The sequence below is a fragment of the Telmatherina bonti genome (genome assembly GCF_933228915.1).
Source record: "Telmatherina bonti genome assembly, chromosome: 18".
NCBI lineage: Eukaryota > Metazoa > Chordata > Actinopteri > Atheriniformes > Telmatherinidae > Telmatherina > Telmatherina bonti.
The window spans coordinates 24588960-24607877 of record NC_136616.1 but is presented as its reverse complement, the minus strand read 5'-3'; the positions used below and the strand labels follow the sequence as shown (position 1 = coordinate 24607877).

General features: G+C 36.0%; 1 protein-coding gene across 2 annotated transcripts; it reads left to right on the top strand.

Annotated features, from left to right (window-relative positions):
- Positions 1 to 2909: 2909 nt before the first annotated feature.
- sepsecs (Sep (O-phosphoserine) tRNA:Sec (selenocysteine) tRNA synthase) lies at positions 2910 to 17567 on the top strand. Of its 2 annotated transcripts, none has more exons than XM_079257354.1 (12): positions 2910 to 3021; positions 3981 to 4097; positions 4177 to 4331; positions 5076 to 5194; positions 5511 to 5669; positions 5918 to 6071; positions 6754 to 6856; positions 7023 to 7152; positions 10261 to 10352; positions 13163 to 13256; positions 13367 to 13457; positions 16849 to 17567. In XM_079257354.1, the coding sequence occupies exons 2-12, from the start codon at positions 3984 to 3986 to the stop codon at positions 17102 to 17104; spliced, it is 1467 nt and encodes a 488-aa protein (XP_079113480.1). In that variant the 5' UTR covers positions 2910 to 3021; positions 3981 to 3983; the 3' UTR covers positions 17105 to 17567. The 2 variants fall into 2 exon arrangements, with proteins under 2 accessions (XP_079113480.1, XP_079113479.1); XM_079257353.1 differs by having other exon boundaries at positions 2910 to 3203.
- The last annotated feature ends 1351 nt before the right edge of the window (positions 17568 to 18918 follow it).

Below are 18918 nucleotides of genomic sequence, written 5' to 3'. Positions count from 1 at the left end.
TATTTTCCACCTACCGCACTTCCACTCCTCTGCTGATGCCACGAGGATCCAGGATGACCACCGTGGGGTGAGGTGGACACTAGGATTCTTACTCCACATGCAGTAACAGGTATGCAGATAGTGTGTACACACACTTTACAGGTACGCAAGTTGGCGATCTCTCCACGACAAGGCTTCTTTTCCAAGCCAGCTGGAAGGCCTACTCGTCCTTGAATCGCTTTTATTTATTTTTATTTATTTATTTATATGTATATATTATACTCACTTGTCATATGTACTTGGCTACCACTGAAGATTTTTACTTGATTTTTTCTTGCTGCTCGGAAATGTCCAGTCTATGACATATTCTTTTCATCTAGGCAACCACCTTACATCCTGATGGAGACGAAACTGGACCTGAGTGCCAGACTGGACTGTGAAACCTCTAAAAGTGGACTTTAACGTGGGTTCCGAAGGAAGGCAAGATGTTGGCATAGCTGTTGAACTGGAAGCCCTGCTATGCCATGAACTTGCCATCCTTCTCCTCCCAGTGCAACTAAATCCTAAAGACTCCACAAGCTGGATGCATTGTCGTACTATCATATATATATATATATATATATATATATATATATATATATATATATATATATATATATATATATATATATATATATATATATATATGTAAGCAGAGCCCTCTGAGATTTTCTTGTTTTATTTATTTCATAGAATAATTTTGTCTTAATCTTTTTTTTTTTTAAATGCGTTAATACAATTATTATCCTTAATATGTTTAATAATGAAAAATATCACAATGACAGTTATGAGATCCATTTAATACATCTATTCATATGTGTGTGTGTGTGTGTGTGTGTGTATTTTATTTAATTCGCAATTCCACTTCCACTCCTTTTATTACCTATAGGTGAAATAAGGTCACAATATACATGTTATGATTATTGTGTTCTTATAATGATTTGATGATTTAACCAACAGAAAACTGGTATTTTCACATTTATCATACAAGAAGAGCTCCACAGAACCCAGCATTTATAAGTCAAAGGGGTTTGTAGGAAAAACAAAAGGATAACAAGTGAAAAATTAAGGCTATGCACAAGCTTCAGGAATAATAACGTAGTAAAGAAGAATGACTGAAGGAAATACATCATTATTATCATCCTTTACAGTTTTAAAATCCTGGTATGAATTAGAGGCAAGACAGACCACAAATTCCACTTCCACTGTCGCCCTTGCTCCTTCTTCTGGCCGACATTTCCGCATATGATTTGGTCTCATGGATCTACTTTTGAGTGTTTGATGTGTGGCTGATTTCCAGCATCAATGCTGGCAGCTAAGGCTATTCCAGCCATTTAAATAAATAAATGAATAAATAAAAAAAATTAATAAATAAATGAAAACATTTTTAAGATTATTGTGTATTCATATAATAGTGGAAATGACTAATAATTATTCAGTTAAAACTGTTTTTTCAAAATGTCTTTGTTCATGTGGGACATAAATGACATTTCGTACTACTTTAAGAAATGTTGCAAATCAAACAAGCAAATGTAATAATCAGCAAATTGATTTGTCATATAAGAAAGTATAAATTGATGTAGAAACAAAAAGGAGTGTCTCAAACAGTGAATTCGTGAAGCCAATACAGTAACCATCCACACATTAAAACTACGTCATGCAAAGTGAATAACAATAGTCATCATGTCACAGTGATTTGATTTGCTTGGAAAACCGGCATGCTGGCACTGGCATTGATTTTACTGTGACTCTTGTAACCTCTGCAAACCTTTCATGCTAACCATTTGTCCCATGTAATATGGTAACATCATGCCTACAGTAGCAACCTTTTCAACTGTAACAGCACTGCTTAAGAATAGCTTGAAGAACAAAACAAAATACTGTAAGGTGCCTGTTCAGCCCTCAAACTCTCCAGAAACCATTTTGATGGGATCCATTGGTATCTGTGGTAGGCACATCTAACCCAGAAATGTCCAAACATCACAAGAGTCAATTGTAAAGATATTAGAAAATTCCAGATCTCTTCAAACGTTGTGTTCACACCCTGACTTATCAAAGCTTTTTATTAGACCGATCGAGATGCACAGTATAAGAACGCAGACATGCCTACTTTTACTTAATGAGCAAGACTTTTGACCTTGTAATAAATAAGAAAAAGACTATTTCCTCATTAATTTTTCTGTAAATCTTTACTATAAACCACTGATCTATGTAATTAAGTCTAATATTGCAAATAAGACTGCTAAACTTTATTTCAAACCTGAAATCTAGAAGTAACCTTTTTAAATTACACTCAAAACTCTCAAACATTGAAAATCGTTTTATGTATAATAAAATTTTTGATGAAAATGTATAATAATGTATAAAACTTCAGATTATTTTGCAACAGAATTACAACACAGAGGTACAAATGTGATGTGTCAACAGTTTAAATTAATCAATCTAAATAGCTCCTTAATTACCACATAAAAATGTACCTAATACAGTAGCCTGTATTTGGGCAGATATACATCAGCATTTAAATGGCCCCATCCATGAAGGTGCCTAAAGAGCAATTAATAAATGTCTCTAATATAAGACTTTAATAATAATGAACACCTGAACAATGAAAGACTGTAGTTATATGTATATAATGTATGTATTAAATTTTACATGTATACATTATAGTACAAGTTTAAATAAATTATGACATTTCAATTTAGGCTTTTACATTTAAAGAAAATGCATTAAACCTAAATCGGATGATTTAATGGCTACTATCCTACAAAACTCCACAAAAGCTTTTTTCTTTTTTTTTTCCCAGCCCGATGACGTTCGACGCTGATCACGTGACAGAGCTCACGTGACAGCCTGACGTCGTGAAGTTCTCTGCTACCACGTTGCTACGAGTTTCCTGTAGTAGTCTTACTGCCTGCCCTCGTTTATTTTACTCATGTGAAGACCTTTTCACGGTTTGAAAAAACAAGCAGATTTGAGGGAATAAATAACAGAAGTTTAATTTACGTAAGTGACCAATGTGAAGCTGCAAGGATCCCCTTTTTTTGTGAAAACACTATTAGCTTAGCAAAACCCCATCAAATCGGAAGCTAACTCAAACAAAATGAGGCATCAGCTTCTCAAACTGTAACCAGGCTCCCCCGAACTTATAAAAAAAAAAAACATTTGGTTGACATTTTAAGCGTCTGGTAAGTTGTGTAATATTTGTGTTTATGGTTAATTCTATGCTCCGTTTTAACGTTTTATCCAAACGAAGTAACGCGTGACGCAGTATGACCTTATTGGGGTTCATAGCTTTGCTTTTTATACTTTGAAATACTTTGGTATTTTCTAAATGCTAAGCCACGTGTAGAAATGGAAGCATCCAAGGCTATCATCCTCATCCTGCCTGTATTTCTCTATCTGTATGCATATTCGGTTACATATAACCCCTTAGAAATCTCAGTTTTTGTATTTGGCTTGTTGAATAGAGGTAATTAAGAAACAAACTTCCAAACTTATCACTATCAAAAAGAGAAAATTCATGTCAGCATTATACAGCATTTCATATTTATTACAATTTAAATAGGTAGAGATATGCATTTGTTGTAGTTTTAAGTGCCGAAGTGGCTCAGCTCCTTTGTATTCTACTTTTTCCATGCTGCTATTAAATAATTTTTTACATTGATTTCAGAGATCTGTCTTGACATGTCCTAAATTAAAAATAAAATTAATTCTGTAATGACAAAGCAGTTCAACAGAAAACTTTCGATAGAGCAATTTAAGTAATGTTTACTTTTGACTTGCTGGGATTTGTAAGACGAGTCACTAGTGCTTATTACTGCTTTGTAAGGTGGACATATTTTTCGATTTTGGTTTCTGTCCTTCTTGGTTTGACAGCTAAATAATTAGCACTTGATGAAAAGAGGACAATGGAAATGTATGTACGACTTGGCTTTGTTAACATAAAGCTTTTTACTCCACAGAGAATGAACAGTGAAAACTTCTCCCTCGGTGAGAAGATAGTGTCATCCTCCTATATTCGACAGGGGTCTCAGGCCCGACGTGGTCACGAACAGCTTATCAGGCAGTTGCTGGAACAGGTATGCTTAACTCATGCTTTTGTGATCCTTCAAGGTCACAGCAGACCTGCCCTCTCCTCAGATTATCTTTGTTTTACAGGGTAAGTGTCCAGAAGAAGGATGGAACGAGAGCACCATAGAGCTGTTCTTGAACGAGCTCGCTCTGATGGACAGTAACAACTTCCTTGGCAACTGTGGTGTAGGAGAGCGGGAGGGCCGGGTGGCATCTGGCCTTGTTGCAAGACGACATTACAGGTTTGTGTTTGTCAGGTTTTATACGTTATCATTGAGAGCCTGATCATGTGATGTAGATGCTGTGTCTGTACAGTTGTGAGGTGTAAGAACCACGCTTGCACAGTTTTAATAGTATGCAAGTTTGTTGTTGAACAACATACTGGAGATGTATTGATGTTGATCTTTGTTGGAGTCATGACACGGACTGTCAGGATCCCATTTTGTGTTGATTGGTGAATCACACAATAACACACACAATGTTGTGTATATTTTGAGCAATCGAGCTTCTTACATTGTTTATGCAGTAGTTTAAATATATAAAAAGAAAAAAAAATTTACCATATAATATGTCATGACTTTTAACAGTTGTACAATTTTACAATATAAGTTATATTTCTAACATTGCTGGAAAAAAATTTTTTTTTTTGTTTTTTTTGTTTTTTTTGTTTATACGTTTGAGAAATCTAATAATTTTCTATACATTTTCTATTGTGACTGAAAATCAAACTCAGGAGTCCAAAAAACCTTTGATCTACTACTTGATGTACACATACCATTTTATATTTTATCCCCCCCCCCCCCCCCCCCCCCCCCCCGATCACATTGTTGATGCATGTAACCTCTGAAAACTATAGTAAATTTTTTTATGGTAAACTTATTTCAAGCAGTCGAGTACATCTCACTTCATCAACTATGACCAACTAAAAGTTTAGGCGTTTAAATTTTTCCTTTTCTGTGTTATTTTTTATTTTTTTTTGTGTGTAGGTTGATCCATGGCATTGGTCGGTCAGGTGACATTGCTGCTATTCAGCCTAAAGCTGCAGGATCGAGTCTGCTTAACAAATTGACCAACTCAGTTGTGCTGGACATATTGAGGCTTTCAGGTGTGTCCATCTTGTTGCTTAGAGAAAGAATATCACACTTTCTGAAACAAAAACATCTTTGTCTTGCATGGATTTAGATTTTTGTTCCTTTCAAGCTGCTGACACCACACACAAGGCACTACATTTCCCATAAGGCTCTGTAGAACTACTCTGCTTTTTCAAATTCAATTTCTTTTTAAGCCCACTGCTAATTTTTTTTAACATAGTGTTAGCATTAGAAAACTGGTTTCTATTTTTGGACATTTTAAAAAAAAACCAGTCTTCCTGTGTAGTATTTAATGTATAATCACGCTCTTCTTCTTCTTCTTTGTTGCAGGTGTCAGGAGTGTGACCAGCTGCTTTGTTGTTCCCATGGCAACAGGAATGAGCTTGACTCTGTGCTTCCTGACCCTTCGTTACAGGAGACCTAAGGCTCGTTACATCATTTGGCCTCGCATCGATCAGAAATCCTGTTTCAAATCTATGATCACAGCAGGTGATGAAGTGAACTTAATGTCTCGCCGTTATGTTAACAGACCAGATTTGAGTTTGAAATGCAAACAAAGATTATTGCTCAGTAATTATTGTAATTTTTCAGTCATATGTGTAATAATTTTAACCAGAAACAGAGTTTATCTTAAGATGGACATAATCCTTTTTTATTTTAGCAGTCATACCATCTATCACTGCTGTGCTAGTTAGGAATGTGTTCTTCCCTAATGGAGCTGCTGACTGTTTCATCAGGCTTTGAAGCAGTGGTTGTTGAGAATGTGCTTGAGGGGGATGAGCTGCGAACAGATTTGAAAGCAGTTGAGCTCAAGATCGAGGAGCTTGGAGCAGAGAACATCCTCTGTGTCCATTCCACTACGTCCTGCTTTGCTCCGCGGGTCCCTGACAGGTAATGTGGGTTTTGATTTACTTGGTGTTTCTATCTTCAGTGGTTGTCATGTTACTGTTTTATCTTTTTAAAACAAAATTTAAAATGGCAACTGTTTATTTTTTTGGGCTGCATGGTTGCATAGTGGTCAGCACTGTTGTCTCGAAGGCAATCTTTATGATGATGGTGATGATTATGAAGGGACAGTGGTATTTGATGTGTCAGCAAGGTTTTTGTGCAATTATATATTTATTGTGTTGTGTGTTTTAGTGTGTTTTTAATGTTGGTAAGCCAACTCCAAACTGTAAACCATTTCTACCTACGGGTATGAATAAAGTTACCTACCTACCTACTACAGCAAGAAGGTTGCTGGTTCGAGCCCTGACTGGGGGAGGTTTAAACAGTGGCCTTTCTGTGTGGAGTTTGCATGTTCTCCATGTTTATACGTGGGTTTTCTCCAGGGGCTCTGGCTTCCTCTGATCGTCCAAAGACATGCATGTTAGGTTAATTAGTTACTCTAAATTGTCCCTAGAAGTGAGTGTGAATGGTTGTCTTTCTGTGTTAGCCCTGTGATGGACTGGTGACCTGTCCAGGGTGTACCCTGTCCCTTGCCCAATGGTTATGATGATGGACTAAGATGTTAAGAAAATTAATGGGATGGAGCTGTTTCATTTGATTGAAAGTGTGTTATAATGTCTTGCAGGCTTGAAGAACTGGCCACCTTGTGTGCTAAACACGACATTCCTCATATAGTCAACAATGCTTATGGAGTACAGTCATCCAAGTGCATGCATCTCATACAACAGGTACCTACCACTCAGTTTTAGTTCGTCACTTTTTGGTGTCTTTGATTTAAATAGGGGGGGAAATGTGTTTTTTTTCTTTCATTTACTCCAAGCAACTGGGATTTACATGTATTTCAAGTTTTGTTATTGGTAACTGACAAGTGTCTTCTTGGATTGTCTTTATTAGGGGGCTCGTGTGGGGAGGATCGATGCCTTTGTGCAGAGTTTGGACAAGAACTTCATGGTACCAGTAGGTGGTGCCATTATCGCAGGTTTTGATGAGTCTTTCATACAGGAGATAAGTAGGATGTACCCAGGTGAGTGGCACTAACTGTGACCTGAAAGTGTTGTTGCAGATGTAATTGATAAATCAGTCGATGACTAGTACGTACACAATGGTCTGGGGATTTTTTTTTATTTTCTATTTCATGTAAAATCTTCATTCTAATTCTACACATTTATTATACATACAAAAACAAAGTTAAACACTGCAGCAAAAGATTATTTTCAATCAGCTGCTTTTCTAAAATACACTTTAGAATGAGGAAGGGTGTGATTAAAGGCCAATGTTCATATTCATTTTATTTTGAACATTTAAAATATAGAATAGATGAAAACAAAAGACAGACAAAAAGTGCAGAAACAGGCCAAAAATCCCAAACAAAACACTTCTGATATATAAAAAAAAGTTTGGCAATTAAGATAAAAGTATAATTGTAGAAATACAGCAATGTTTCAATGAATATATATATATATATATATATATATATATATATATATAACCCCTCAGTATTTTACTGAAAACTTACGGTGTCAGTTTAGTTGCTGAGGAAGATCTGCTGATTGTCAAGTTACATAAGAATTAATCTTCAAATTATTTAGGAAACAGGACAGAAAATTGTCAGGACAAAACACAAATCTGAAATGTATTGACACGATAAATGACATTAATTTTTATGTTCTTAAAAGAAAGGATGAAGGATTAGTGTAAGAAATACCTTCCAATGCTGTTACGTTCAACATAAAAAAAAAAACTTTAACCCACCATTTTATACTTTGCCTTTGATAGATTGTTGCTTTTAAAGTCTTTTTTTTTCTCTCTTGACTGCCGCCTTCTCCCAACTTACCTCACATTTAATGTTGACTATCTGTGAATTTCACTTAAAATGAACTGTGGTGGTGATGAATGAGAAATATGTCTTAATATTAAGCCATTTTGTTCTACACTGGACCTGTCCAACACTTCTACAAAAGCTGATTCTGCTGAGAAAGACAGAAAAATAAACAGATTGATTATTTTACCTGAAAACTATCAATGCTATTGCGTAAACAAAATAAGATCTCTTCCGAGCCTTGAATGCCAACATCTGATATTTAAAAAAAAAAAAAAATTATGTACTTGTATTACAGGCTCATTTTTCACCTGTACTCAAAACGTTTTTAAACTGGATACATCTCTCACTGTCGTTCGTGTCTACAGTTTCTATCGCAATTTTTGCGAGCTCAGCTGTGGTCCTGAACTGAAAAAAGGGGCTCATTCTCAAGATCTCTTTTGCTTTCAGAACTGCCTTAATGCTCCACTTCATAAATTCAGCGCAGTGTTTGAAACAGATTTAGCTCCATATTGAATGCTCTGACTTGCTGGCATGCAAGCAGCAGATAAACTATTTATGTTAAATACTAATTAACAGATGTACCTAATAAAGTGGCCAGTGTATTTATGTCAGTAAGACAAGTTTAATTAAAAAGCACATTTCATATAAAAGTCTATTCAAATAAAAATATAAATCAAATAAAAGCTAAAAACAGATAAAATATAAAATGAAAGTACTTTACATAAAACACTGGAAATCGTGAGACTCTGAGCAGAATAGACATCATCACAGAAGCAAAACAAAACAGAATGAAACATTTTACCACTAATGCTGTTTATAGTTGCATGATGCAGTGTTCAAGGTCAGAGCAGCAAACAAAAAAAGGACATAACCATATTCTCACATTATTGAGATGACATAAACCCCAAAACAAGAACCAGCTTCACATTTTATTATCTTATAAAATGGGAGACATGAAATTTAAAACCTGTTTTGCAAGATTGTCCTGGTTGAGCTGGACATCAACTTTGAACAATAGTAACAAATACGCATTGTCAGACAGCTTTTACGTATTTGCTGTACATTTAATGTGCATTTAATGTACAGCAAATCTTACAAAGTTGAACAAAATGTGTTAAAAAAAAAAAGGCTTCAGAACATTAAATAGTAAAGTCAGTTCAATGGCCATCATAAACCACGACAATAATCACTCACAACTGTTAGCGCCAGTTTTAAAGATACTCCACAGTATAAGGATACAATGTATGTGGGCTCTGCAGTGAAATCAGGTAATAAAAGTTCAATTTGTTTGTATTTATATTAAGGCTGTGACGATTCACTTTTGTCTCAATTCGATTCAATTCCGATTTTTTGGGTGCCGATTCGATTTAAATTGCTATTCTCATAATTCTTTGATATTGCTGATTTTTGTAGGTTAAAAACAAAATAAATGTGTAAAACCTTTTTTCTTTGCACATAATTTTTCTTGACTTCAATTAGAAAAAAACGACACAGTAGCCAGATTATCATTCTGTTGCTTTACCGCCCCAGAACACAAGTAAAAAGATCAATAAAAACAATAAAAATGACAAAATTTTTATACTGGATTATTTTAATTTGTTTGGGAAAAAAAAATTTGATTTTTTAACAAAAAATCGATTTTAAAATTGTCAAGCAAAAAAAATCCCGATTTTCGATTTTTCAATTTTTCGATTCGATTTTCCCACCCCTAATATATATGCATTAGTCTAAATGAGTTAAACAATGTTTTATGTCTATATATATATATATATATATATATATATATATATATATATATATATATACACTGTATATATATATATATATATACACTGTATATATATATATATATACACTGTATATATATATATATATACTGCTATATATATATATATATATATATAGATATATATATATACACAGTATATATATATACTGTGTATATATATACTGTGTATATATATACTGTGTGTATATATATATATATATATATATATATATATATATATATACAGTATATATATATATACTGTGTGTATATATATATATATATATATATATATATATATATATACAGTATATATATATATACTGTGTGTATATATATATATATATATATATATATATATATATATATATATATACACAGCATATATACAGTATATATATATATACTGTGTGTATATATATATATATATATATACAGTATATATATACTGTATATATATATACAGTATATATATACTGTATATTATTGATTTGTCTTAAAATATGCAGACTGCTCATCATTTCTTGACTTTCACCATGTAGGACGAGCATCAGCGTCACCTTCCCTTGACGTCCTCATTACCCTCCTCACTTTAGGAGCCAATGGCTACAAGAAATATTTGCTGGAAAGAAAGGTGAGGACATGCACACATCATTTTATTCATTTATTTTTTATAAGGCTATAAGTGGCTTGTCTAAAAAAAAAATTTTGATTGAGCAGGTAACATGTTACTTAGAGTTTGACTCTTTGGCTTGAGCTGTAATCAAACTGAAGGTGGGGTTCTTTAGAATTGAACAAGCAGTGAGCATTGTGGAGCAATGAAGTACACTATAGCTAGATAAAATTGATCCAGTAGTTCTTAAAATCTCCCCTGGTGGCTTACAGCTTTAAAGCAGAGTTGCTCATAATGCAGCATTTCTCCCTCTTCAGACGATAAGCACTGCAGCATTCCCACACATCCACACTGCTGTAGCATAAATATACCAAATGTAGTCTAGGCCTGCTTTGTTTGAAGCTCACTGTATAGGAAAACTCTACAATTTGCAGAAGGTAAGACACTTTTTTTTAATTTTATTTTAAAATAAAGTTTTTAGTATGATCCCTAAAATTCAGCATAATCACAAATTTCAACACCCAAAATGCTATTTGTGTAAAACCCCTAAGCAGCAGAGATATCCATTTAGGGAATTCATCTGCTCTCCTCTATCAGCTGATACCACGATGGCTTATTGATTCCCCTTGCTCTGCTATATGCATAATTAATGTACAGAATCAGTTTATGCAGATCAAAGTGAGTTCCTTACATCTCTCTCTGGGTCAAAAGCTTGAAATAATTAAGACATTTCATCTGCTTACAGCTTCAAACACCACCAGTATAGAAAATGCCTTTACTTTATTAGATTTAAGACACATATTAGATGAGTACAAGTTGTTTACATAGATGAGGTAGACTCGTTACACACTATCTTATTGTTTGTTGACCCGTAACCATGCACTCTTCACACAAAGTTTGCCCCTCCTCCTCTGGGAAAATAACGTTGCTCTTTGTTATTGGAGAACAGAGGACTCTTGAGGACTCTTTGACATTGTTTAAACACTCTTTGTGTTTGACTTGACAGAGAAAATATTCTCAATTCTTTCCCAATAGGAAAGTATGAGTCAGCAGAGTATGCTGACACACACCTACAGCTGCTGACAGTGGATCTTACAATGTGTAACACGTCATGGGGAAATTGGATGCAAGCAGCCAGCAAGAAAGGAGAATTGCAGCTGGTTGTTGTTCAGCCTCCCTTGTCAGACCTAGACTCATAACATCTGTATTCAGAACCCTGATTCAGTCTCTTACTCACTGCTTCAGATGCACTTGGTCAGCATCTTTTACACATGTTCACATCTCCATTTTCAAGCATCCATTCTCCTCCTCCTGTTCCTGAAATGGACATGAAATATTTCCACCAAAGTGCCTCCAGTGCTTGTGCAGAGCCAGAGCTTAATTTAGAATCAGTTCTCTCTGTTTCGATGACAAAGTTGTGACTCAGCCCTGAAAAACCGGTGTTGCAGTCGTGCCAGCTCTTTGGTACACAAGAGCAAGACAGCACTTATGCTTGACGTGAGGTTCTTGAGACCAACCAGACACTGGTGTGAAGACAAAACATCAGCGGAGGGAACATGAACTCAGTGTTTCTCTGTGATATTCCTGCTGTTTAACAGTTAAATATTATAATAATATCATTCCTAATTGAAATGCTTTCCACTGCTCAAAGTGACATATAGCATTTGGAGAATTTGCGAGGGACTCCAACAACCAACGTAGGTTTGCTTCTCACCTCGTTTTCCTTGTTCATGTGGTTCAGACACAGCGGAAAGGCCAGTCATGCTCACATATGCACAAATTTAACAGTATTTCACATTTTACTGTTGATTCTAGTTTCACTGCCAAATTCTACATTTCTCTCCATTCTTTCCGCATCCCTGAACTTTGAACTTTATTCAGATGGTGTCATGGTGTGGCTCTGTGGTGGCCTTCTTCCAGTGGAAAATAGTTTCTATTAGGGATGCACAGATCCACTTTTTGCGAGTTCCGATCCGATACCGATATCTGAAATGTGAATATCTGCTGAGATAAATATTTGCCGATACCAAATCTGTTAATGTGAACATTATTGTGACTATGGTTATTATATCTGTTATGACTGTGTAAGATTTCATTAGGTTGTAATGAATTACCCATCCTTTCTTAAGCTACCTCACATTACAAATATAATAACATTACAGATTTAACAATTTCAACAAGTTATATTTTAATTTGGCACATTTTACCCAAGTACAACTATAAATGTGCCATTTTGAAACAAAGATCTTGCTTTTTGTGTGACACAAAATGTCACATTTTAACATTCATGGCATTTATTTTTTTTAAAACACGTCCGAAGTATGTCATCAAACACATCTGCACTGGCTTGACTAGTGTGGTAACAAGTATCGATTGTGGTATCGGAACACCTTTAACAATACCAAGTACAAGTACACACACACATGGTATTGAGCCGAAACTGATATTGGTATCGGTGCATCCCGAGTTAATTTATATACTAAAACATACAAACAAAAACAATAAAGACATCGAACTGTTCATTACCAGCTTGGAACCAGAAAAGGAACCTCTTTGGTCAGATTGGGGTAGAAGTGGACATGCTACCTGAACTGAAACTTGAGCGGTGCCCACACAATCAGACAGACAGGGAAGCGATTCAAGAGGGGGGGGACAAGGAGGGATTTTGACTCCTGGTTCATAGTTTTTCTTGACTATTAATAAACCCAAGGCTGTTGCTGATACAACAGGGCTGTGGTCGTGTAAAAAAGGAGTCTTGTGCTGCTAATTTTAGCTCTTATTGTACAGCCTCTGCAACCTTTTGTTCCGTTTCTTCATGTGTTGACCTGCAGGAGATTTATTCGTTCTTGGCTCAGGAGCTGAAGAGTCTGGCTTCTGCACATGGGGAGAGACTGCTTCACACCCCACATAACCCCATTTCTTTGGGTGAGCACAGCATGTTGTATTTGAGCAGAAATCATGTTTCTGACCTTGTGCTTGTGCCTCTCCTCAGTGAGATAATTCTGTGTTATGGGTGTGGCACCTCTCTTTTTCAGCCATGTCTCTGGATGGTCTCCAGGCCCGAAGCGACAAAGCAGTGACTCAGCTGGGCTCCATGCTGTTCACCCGACAAGTGTCTGGAGCCAGGTATGATGCTTTTCCAATGTCACGGTAATGATGTGACTTAGAAACGGTTGATGTGTGGAGGGAAACTCACAGTGCTGATGTGTTTGGCTCATAAGCAAAAAATCAAAAGATTGATATTTCTGCCTCCTCTGAAATGACAGAGTGAGTCATGTTTTGCCAAACAAAATTGAAAGAGGATATCGGCAATCAGGCAAATGGACGAGTGGAAAACTACTTTAGAAGATTAGGCTTTCTATTCTCTCGGAGGGTCACCTCTCATTTTAACAGGACATTTCCATTAGATGCGGAAAGACATTGCTTTGTCCGAGACAGCAGGTGTAAACTCTGATCTGCCTGGACACACCACTGTGTTCTCTCTTAGGCTTAAGTTACAGGATTTTAACCTTCTGCCTCGGGCACTTGCGTTGGTACACATACATGCAATAGAAAACAGAAACAAATGCATCTGATGGTCATTTTTGTCTCTGAAAGGGTTTTTAAATAAGCATGGTACCCAGTCTAAATATTTAAAATATCCCGAATGAATTATTTATTTGGGTCAATCTGTCAAGATTATTTATTATCATTCAGATTAAAATGCACTCACTCACTGCTCAGTTGGATCCCTGTTTTTCTTCCAATTGTATTTATTTATTTTATTTTATTTTTTTTTACCAAGGTCAGAAACGCTGCTTTAAAGCATCTTCTGTGCTTGTATCTCGGCCGCATACTTAATGAGATACGCTGACTTTTGAGGTTTATGCTTCGATGCCACATTAATTTTAACAGTTTATAGCAGGATCCATTGCACTTTTATCAATTCTGAGCATGAATGCTCTGAGAGAGTCTTTTTTATTTTTTATTTTTTTCCTTATGAACATTCAGCAAAACAGATAATTAGGAATATATACAGTCATTACAACACATTTCTCTGCCATTATGGCTTCTCATGCGCATTATGTTAGTAGCCTCCCAGTAATTGATTTTCACATAATAGTGAGTCGAACAGTGCTGACAGTGTTGCAGCCTTGCTATATTTGATGTGCACGAGTGTTGTTTACAGCATTGCAGAGTTTGAGTCTTTTAAAGCAACAGCAGTTTGAGAGTAAGGAGCTTCTTCAGGTTGCAGTCTATTAGTTGGAACCCTGCCCTATTTTTTATGCTTACTTTCCTTAAAAATGTGATAGTATTTAGGAAATAAAAGATCACAGAGTGAACCTTTTAACTTTGCCACATGTAGCGGCTTTTGACTGACATGTTGAATCTTCCTCATAAGCTTAGATGCCACAATGTGACCTCCACTTAGTTGTTATTTAACCAGATCGGTTGTTATGAAGGCAGATCAAAAAAGAACAAAAGAAAAAAAAGATTAAATCACGCACATCCTCATAAAGACAAAACTAGGTGCTGGATCTAAAGGCAAGTGACAACAAAAAGAGAAAAGTAGGTCCGCACACTAGAATTAACTATGCTTTATAAACAAAAGAGGGACGTTTTGGGCCACAGCCCTTCCTCAGACTGAAAAACACCAGGTCAAATAATCTCTGTCTGATCGCCCAGCCAATCAGAGAAAGACGATCACCAACATGTGTATATACATATATACATGAAAAAATGTAAAACGATGACACAATATATACAAATAGAAGTGGACAAATGAAAATACTTTACTTTAAATCTATACTGTATGGCAGAAATCATCAGGTAAAAACCGTTGTGATAACATACAAGTCTAGGTAGAAACAAAGACAGTGCATCAGAGTTTACAAAATATGGTGTGATAAATGAGAAATAATGGAAAATGAAAAATGATGAAATCAAGAAAGAACTAAAAAAAAAAAAAAAAAGTGATATTAACGCTTCCTTGAAACACATGAAGTACCAATCACGACTGCTTGTATGCTTGAAGGAAGTCACTCCTGTCCCTCATCTCATTTTCCAAATTGCACACTCTGTATCCCTCCACTCGACTCCTTTATTTTATGTCTTTGTCCCTTCCAACCGCAGATACAAGCACAGTCAAGGACAGACACAAGGAGAGAGGCCTTTAACACAATGACCATCCGTGAATCTGATAATCATTTTAAACGATTCGGTGCATCGTACATGTGACATATCTAAGCATTTGGTTTCAACCTAAAGCTAAAAATATACTTCCTTTTCATTTTGCAGTCTGATCTAAGTTCTCTGGTTCTTTTCTGAGTTATACCTGTAGTGACGGGCACATTTAGGAGCAATTTTTTTTTTTATATCTCGAACAAAAGATGTTTGAGAGGTCATTGTTTACAAATACAAAAAAAAGCACATTTCATGTCTGAAAAAGATCCCTATTGCATATTGCTCTAATTAAACCCCCAAAAGAGCTAACTGCGTAACATGAAGGTGTAGTTAAACAGAAAGTAAATTAACAGTTAATTAATCCCATCGTGTGAGCATTAAATGAGTTTATGATGGCTTGCAAGCAGGAGGAGCAGAGAGATTAAGAGGTTGACATCAGGAGAAAATGGGTAATCCTATACTGTTTCAGTGAAACAGTGGAAAGAAAAAGTTAGCTGGTTAAAACTGCAGATTTTAGAGCCAGATTTCCTCACAAGGTGCAGAACAGAGTAAAGCAGAGCGATCCAGGACATTCCAAGAAAGGGATTGGAGTTTGACAGTGTGATGTACTTTGTGATGTGGTGAAACCTGCAAGGGTCAGCAAGCCAGTTTCTTTTTTCATTACATCTGCTTTATAACCCTGCACTCCCAATTTCATCAACAGCAATGGCACCCCCCACCCACCTCCCCGCCATTGTGTGAAACGTTTTAAACCAGTCCCTGAGCTGGTTTAAACAGATATGCCCCATTAAATTTTTTTATTTTCTATAGTAGTTGAAGTCTCTTGTCAATTCATTGTTGTTTCCTATTGGTACTTTCACACATTTGTCCCTTTTTTGCTAGCATTTCCAAAACTTTACATTTTATTTAACCTTTTAAATGTGGATATTCATGTATATAAACTACCAGTCAAAAGTTTGGACACACTTTCCCCTTTGGATTTAATAGAAAAGTGTGTCCAAACTTTCGACTGGTCGTGTATGTATTAATTTTTTCTATTTTTTACTCTTGTATTGTTTTACTTTTGCCAAGCTGTACGTTTTGCCTGAAACATGTAAATGATTGCTTGCTTGCAGATTGTGCCAGTGTTTAAAATAAACTATAAATAAATATTTTAATTTATTGGTATGTGCAAGTGAAAGAGGAGTGATCAATGATAAATTAATGTACACTGACCTGCTTAATAAAATACTAAATAATAATTGGTCAAACCTGATACTTTTTTTTATTCTTGGCAGTTTTATACCAGATCATTTCTGCTTGTTTAAAACCCTGCTTTTCACTACATTATCCTTATTTTCACTCATGTTTGCAGGGTAATCCCACTCGGCAAGGAGCAGACCGTAAGCGGACACACGTTCCGTGGGTTCATGTCGCATTCAGAGTCGTACCCCTGCCCTTACCTCAATGCTGCCTCAGCTATAGGCATCACTCGGGAAGATGTGACGTTGTGCATGAAAAGACTTGACAAATGCTTGAAGACGCTGAAGAAAGAAGGAAGTGCTGCAAGAAGCACCTCTCCAGTACCTCTGGTAAACCAGGAGGTTGCTGGTGGAGAAACACTGGGTTGAAATATGAAATACTTCAAGTCTAAGTTTGACCCTTTGGTCCTTGCAACAACTTTTCACCTGATTTTAGATGGTTTTAATGGTCAATTTTGATGGATTTGCAATCATTTCAGGATATATAATGGTGTATTAATAATGCCAATGAATGGAAACAGCTGGTAATGAAATTTACAAGCAAAAATCATACAAGTCAATACCACTGATTTGATCTCTCATGAAGGTGTGATAATGAGTCTGTAGGATAAAAGCTGCACACAAGTGTCTCATGGTCATTGCACTTGGTCTGTAATTGGACCAAAATGTCCAAACAGGCTGTTGATACATTGAAGAAGCAGCAGAGAATGCATGCCTGTCATTTGCAAATGATTTCATGTTTCTAATTGTTCATAATTAAAAACTACATATTATTTTCACAGTAGAGATTGTGGATGAAATCTTCTAATAGCATTTGGCGCATAGATGGTTTATAATGAATGGTTCTGTTTTTGGAATACATTAGGACTTCCCACTCAATACATGAAACAAAATAGTTTCATATCACAGAAGGTTGTAGCATGGGGTTGTAATGGGATACAAAAGCCACTGAGCCATTAACTCCATCTCATCCCCATATATTGAATTAGCGCATTATTTTCAGTCTCTGTAACAGAACACAAGGAACACAATCGATGAGGAACACTAAACATAGATTATTATGTTTAGAGAGAAATATTCAGTTTGTCTGCATATAAACCATGCTGCATGAATCATCTTTAGACAGATATGTGACAGGATGAAACTTTGGTTTCAGAACTGACTGACTCTTTAGTCAAGCAAGTCTATAACATGTACCACTGCTCTCAAATCTCAGTCCAGACCAGTAAGTACCCCGAGGCACAAAATGGGCTGCTGTAAGGCCAGTCAGAGTAACGCCTACTCAATATTTCTATATTTCACTGTCCCAAGTTCCTTATGTGCCTTCCTCTACATCTTATGCACCTTCTCCATATTGATTGATGTGTAGTGTGCAAATTACTCTGAAGCTATACAGCTACACATAGATCAGCCCTGGGAACACTGGTTGTCATAATTTGTGCATCTGTCTGAGATGCAGACATCAATGTTTCTGCACTAATGCAGGTCAGAAAGCATGTTGCAACAGCAGAACCAATCCACCTAGCAGCATTTGAAAGAAGGCTGAACTCAGATAGTTATGTTGTTGTATCAGCACATTTTCACTGTTCCCAAGCTGTACTGAACCATTAACAAAACAGTGGAAAAACACTGCTGTGATGGCACAATGCAGCATTTTAAAAAGGAGGTGTAGCTTTCACATAAATACAGGTTTGACTGTATTTATGTGAATGACTGTGGCTGAATGTGGTTTAAATGCACTTTATAATAAACAAAGGTGTCAGCCTTATAATGAGTAAAGCTGCTGTAAAGAGAGCCCAGCATGACGCTGAAAATGCTATTTTGTATCTTCAATTGTTGGCACCAGTTAGTGTCACATCTGTCAGTCAGGCAAGAGCTTCTGTTTTCTTGTTTGTTTTTTAAGCTAAGCAATTAGTATGAAATTCAATTAAATTCAATTCAACTTTATTTATATAGCGTCAAATCACGGCAATGCCATCTCAAGACGCTTTACAGACAGAGGGGAAAACATAATGAAGGCCAATTCATAACAGCCTATATAAGGAAACCAACAGATTGAGTTGAGTCCAACTCAATCTCCCATCCTGAGCAAGCACACTGGCAACAGTGGGAAGGAAAAAACTCCCTTTTAACAGGAAGGAAACCTCCGGCAGAACCCGGCTCAGGACAGGCAGCCATCTGCC

What these genes read in the sequence shown, in the direction of transcription:
- sepsecs (XM_079257354.1), top strand. Translation starts at nt 3,984, where the DNA reads ATGAACAGTGAAAACTTCTCCCTCGGTGAGAAGATAGTGTCATCCTCC. An exon ending in GATAAGTAGGATGTACCCAG is followed by an intron (nt 7,153 to 10,260) that starts GTGAGTGGCACT and finishes TTCACCATGTAG; the next exon opens with GACGAGCATCAGCGTCACCT. An exon ending in ACATAACCCCATTTCTTTGG is followed by an intron (nt 13,257 to 13,366) that starts GTGAGCACAGCA and finishes TCTCTTTTTCAG; the next exon opens with CCATGTCTCTGGATGGTCTC.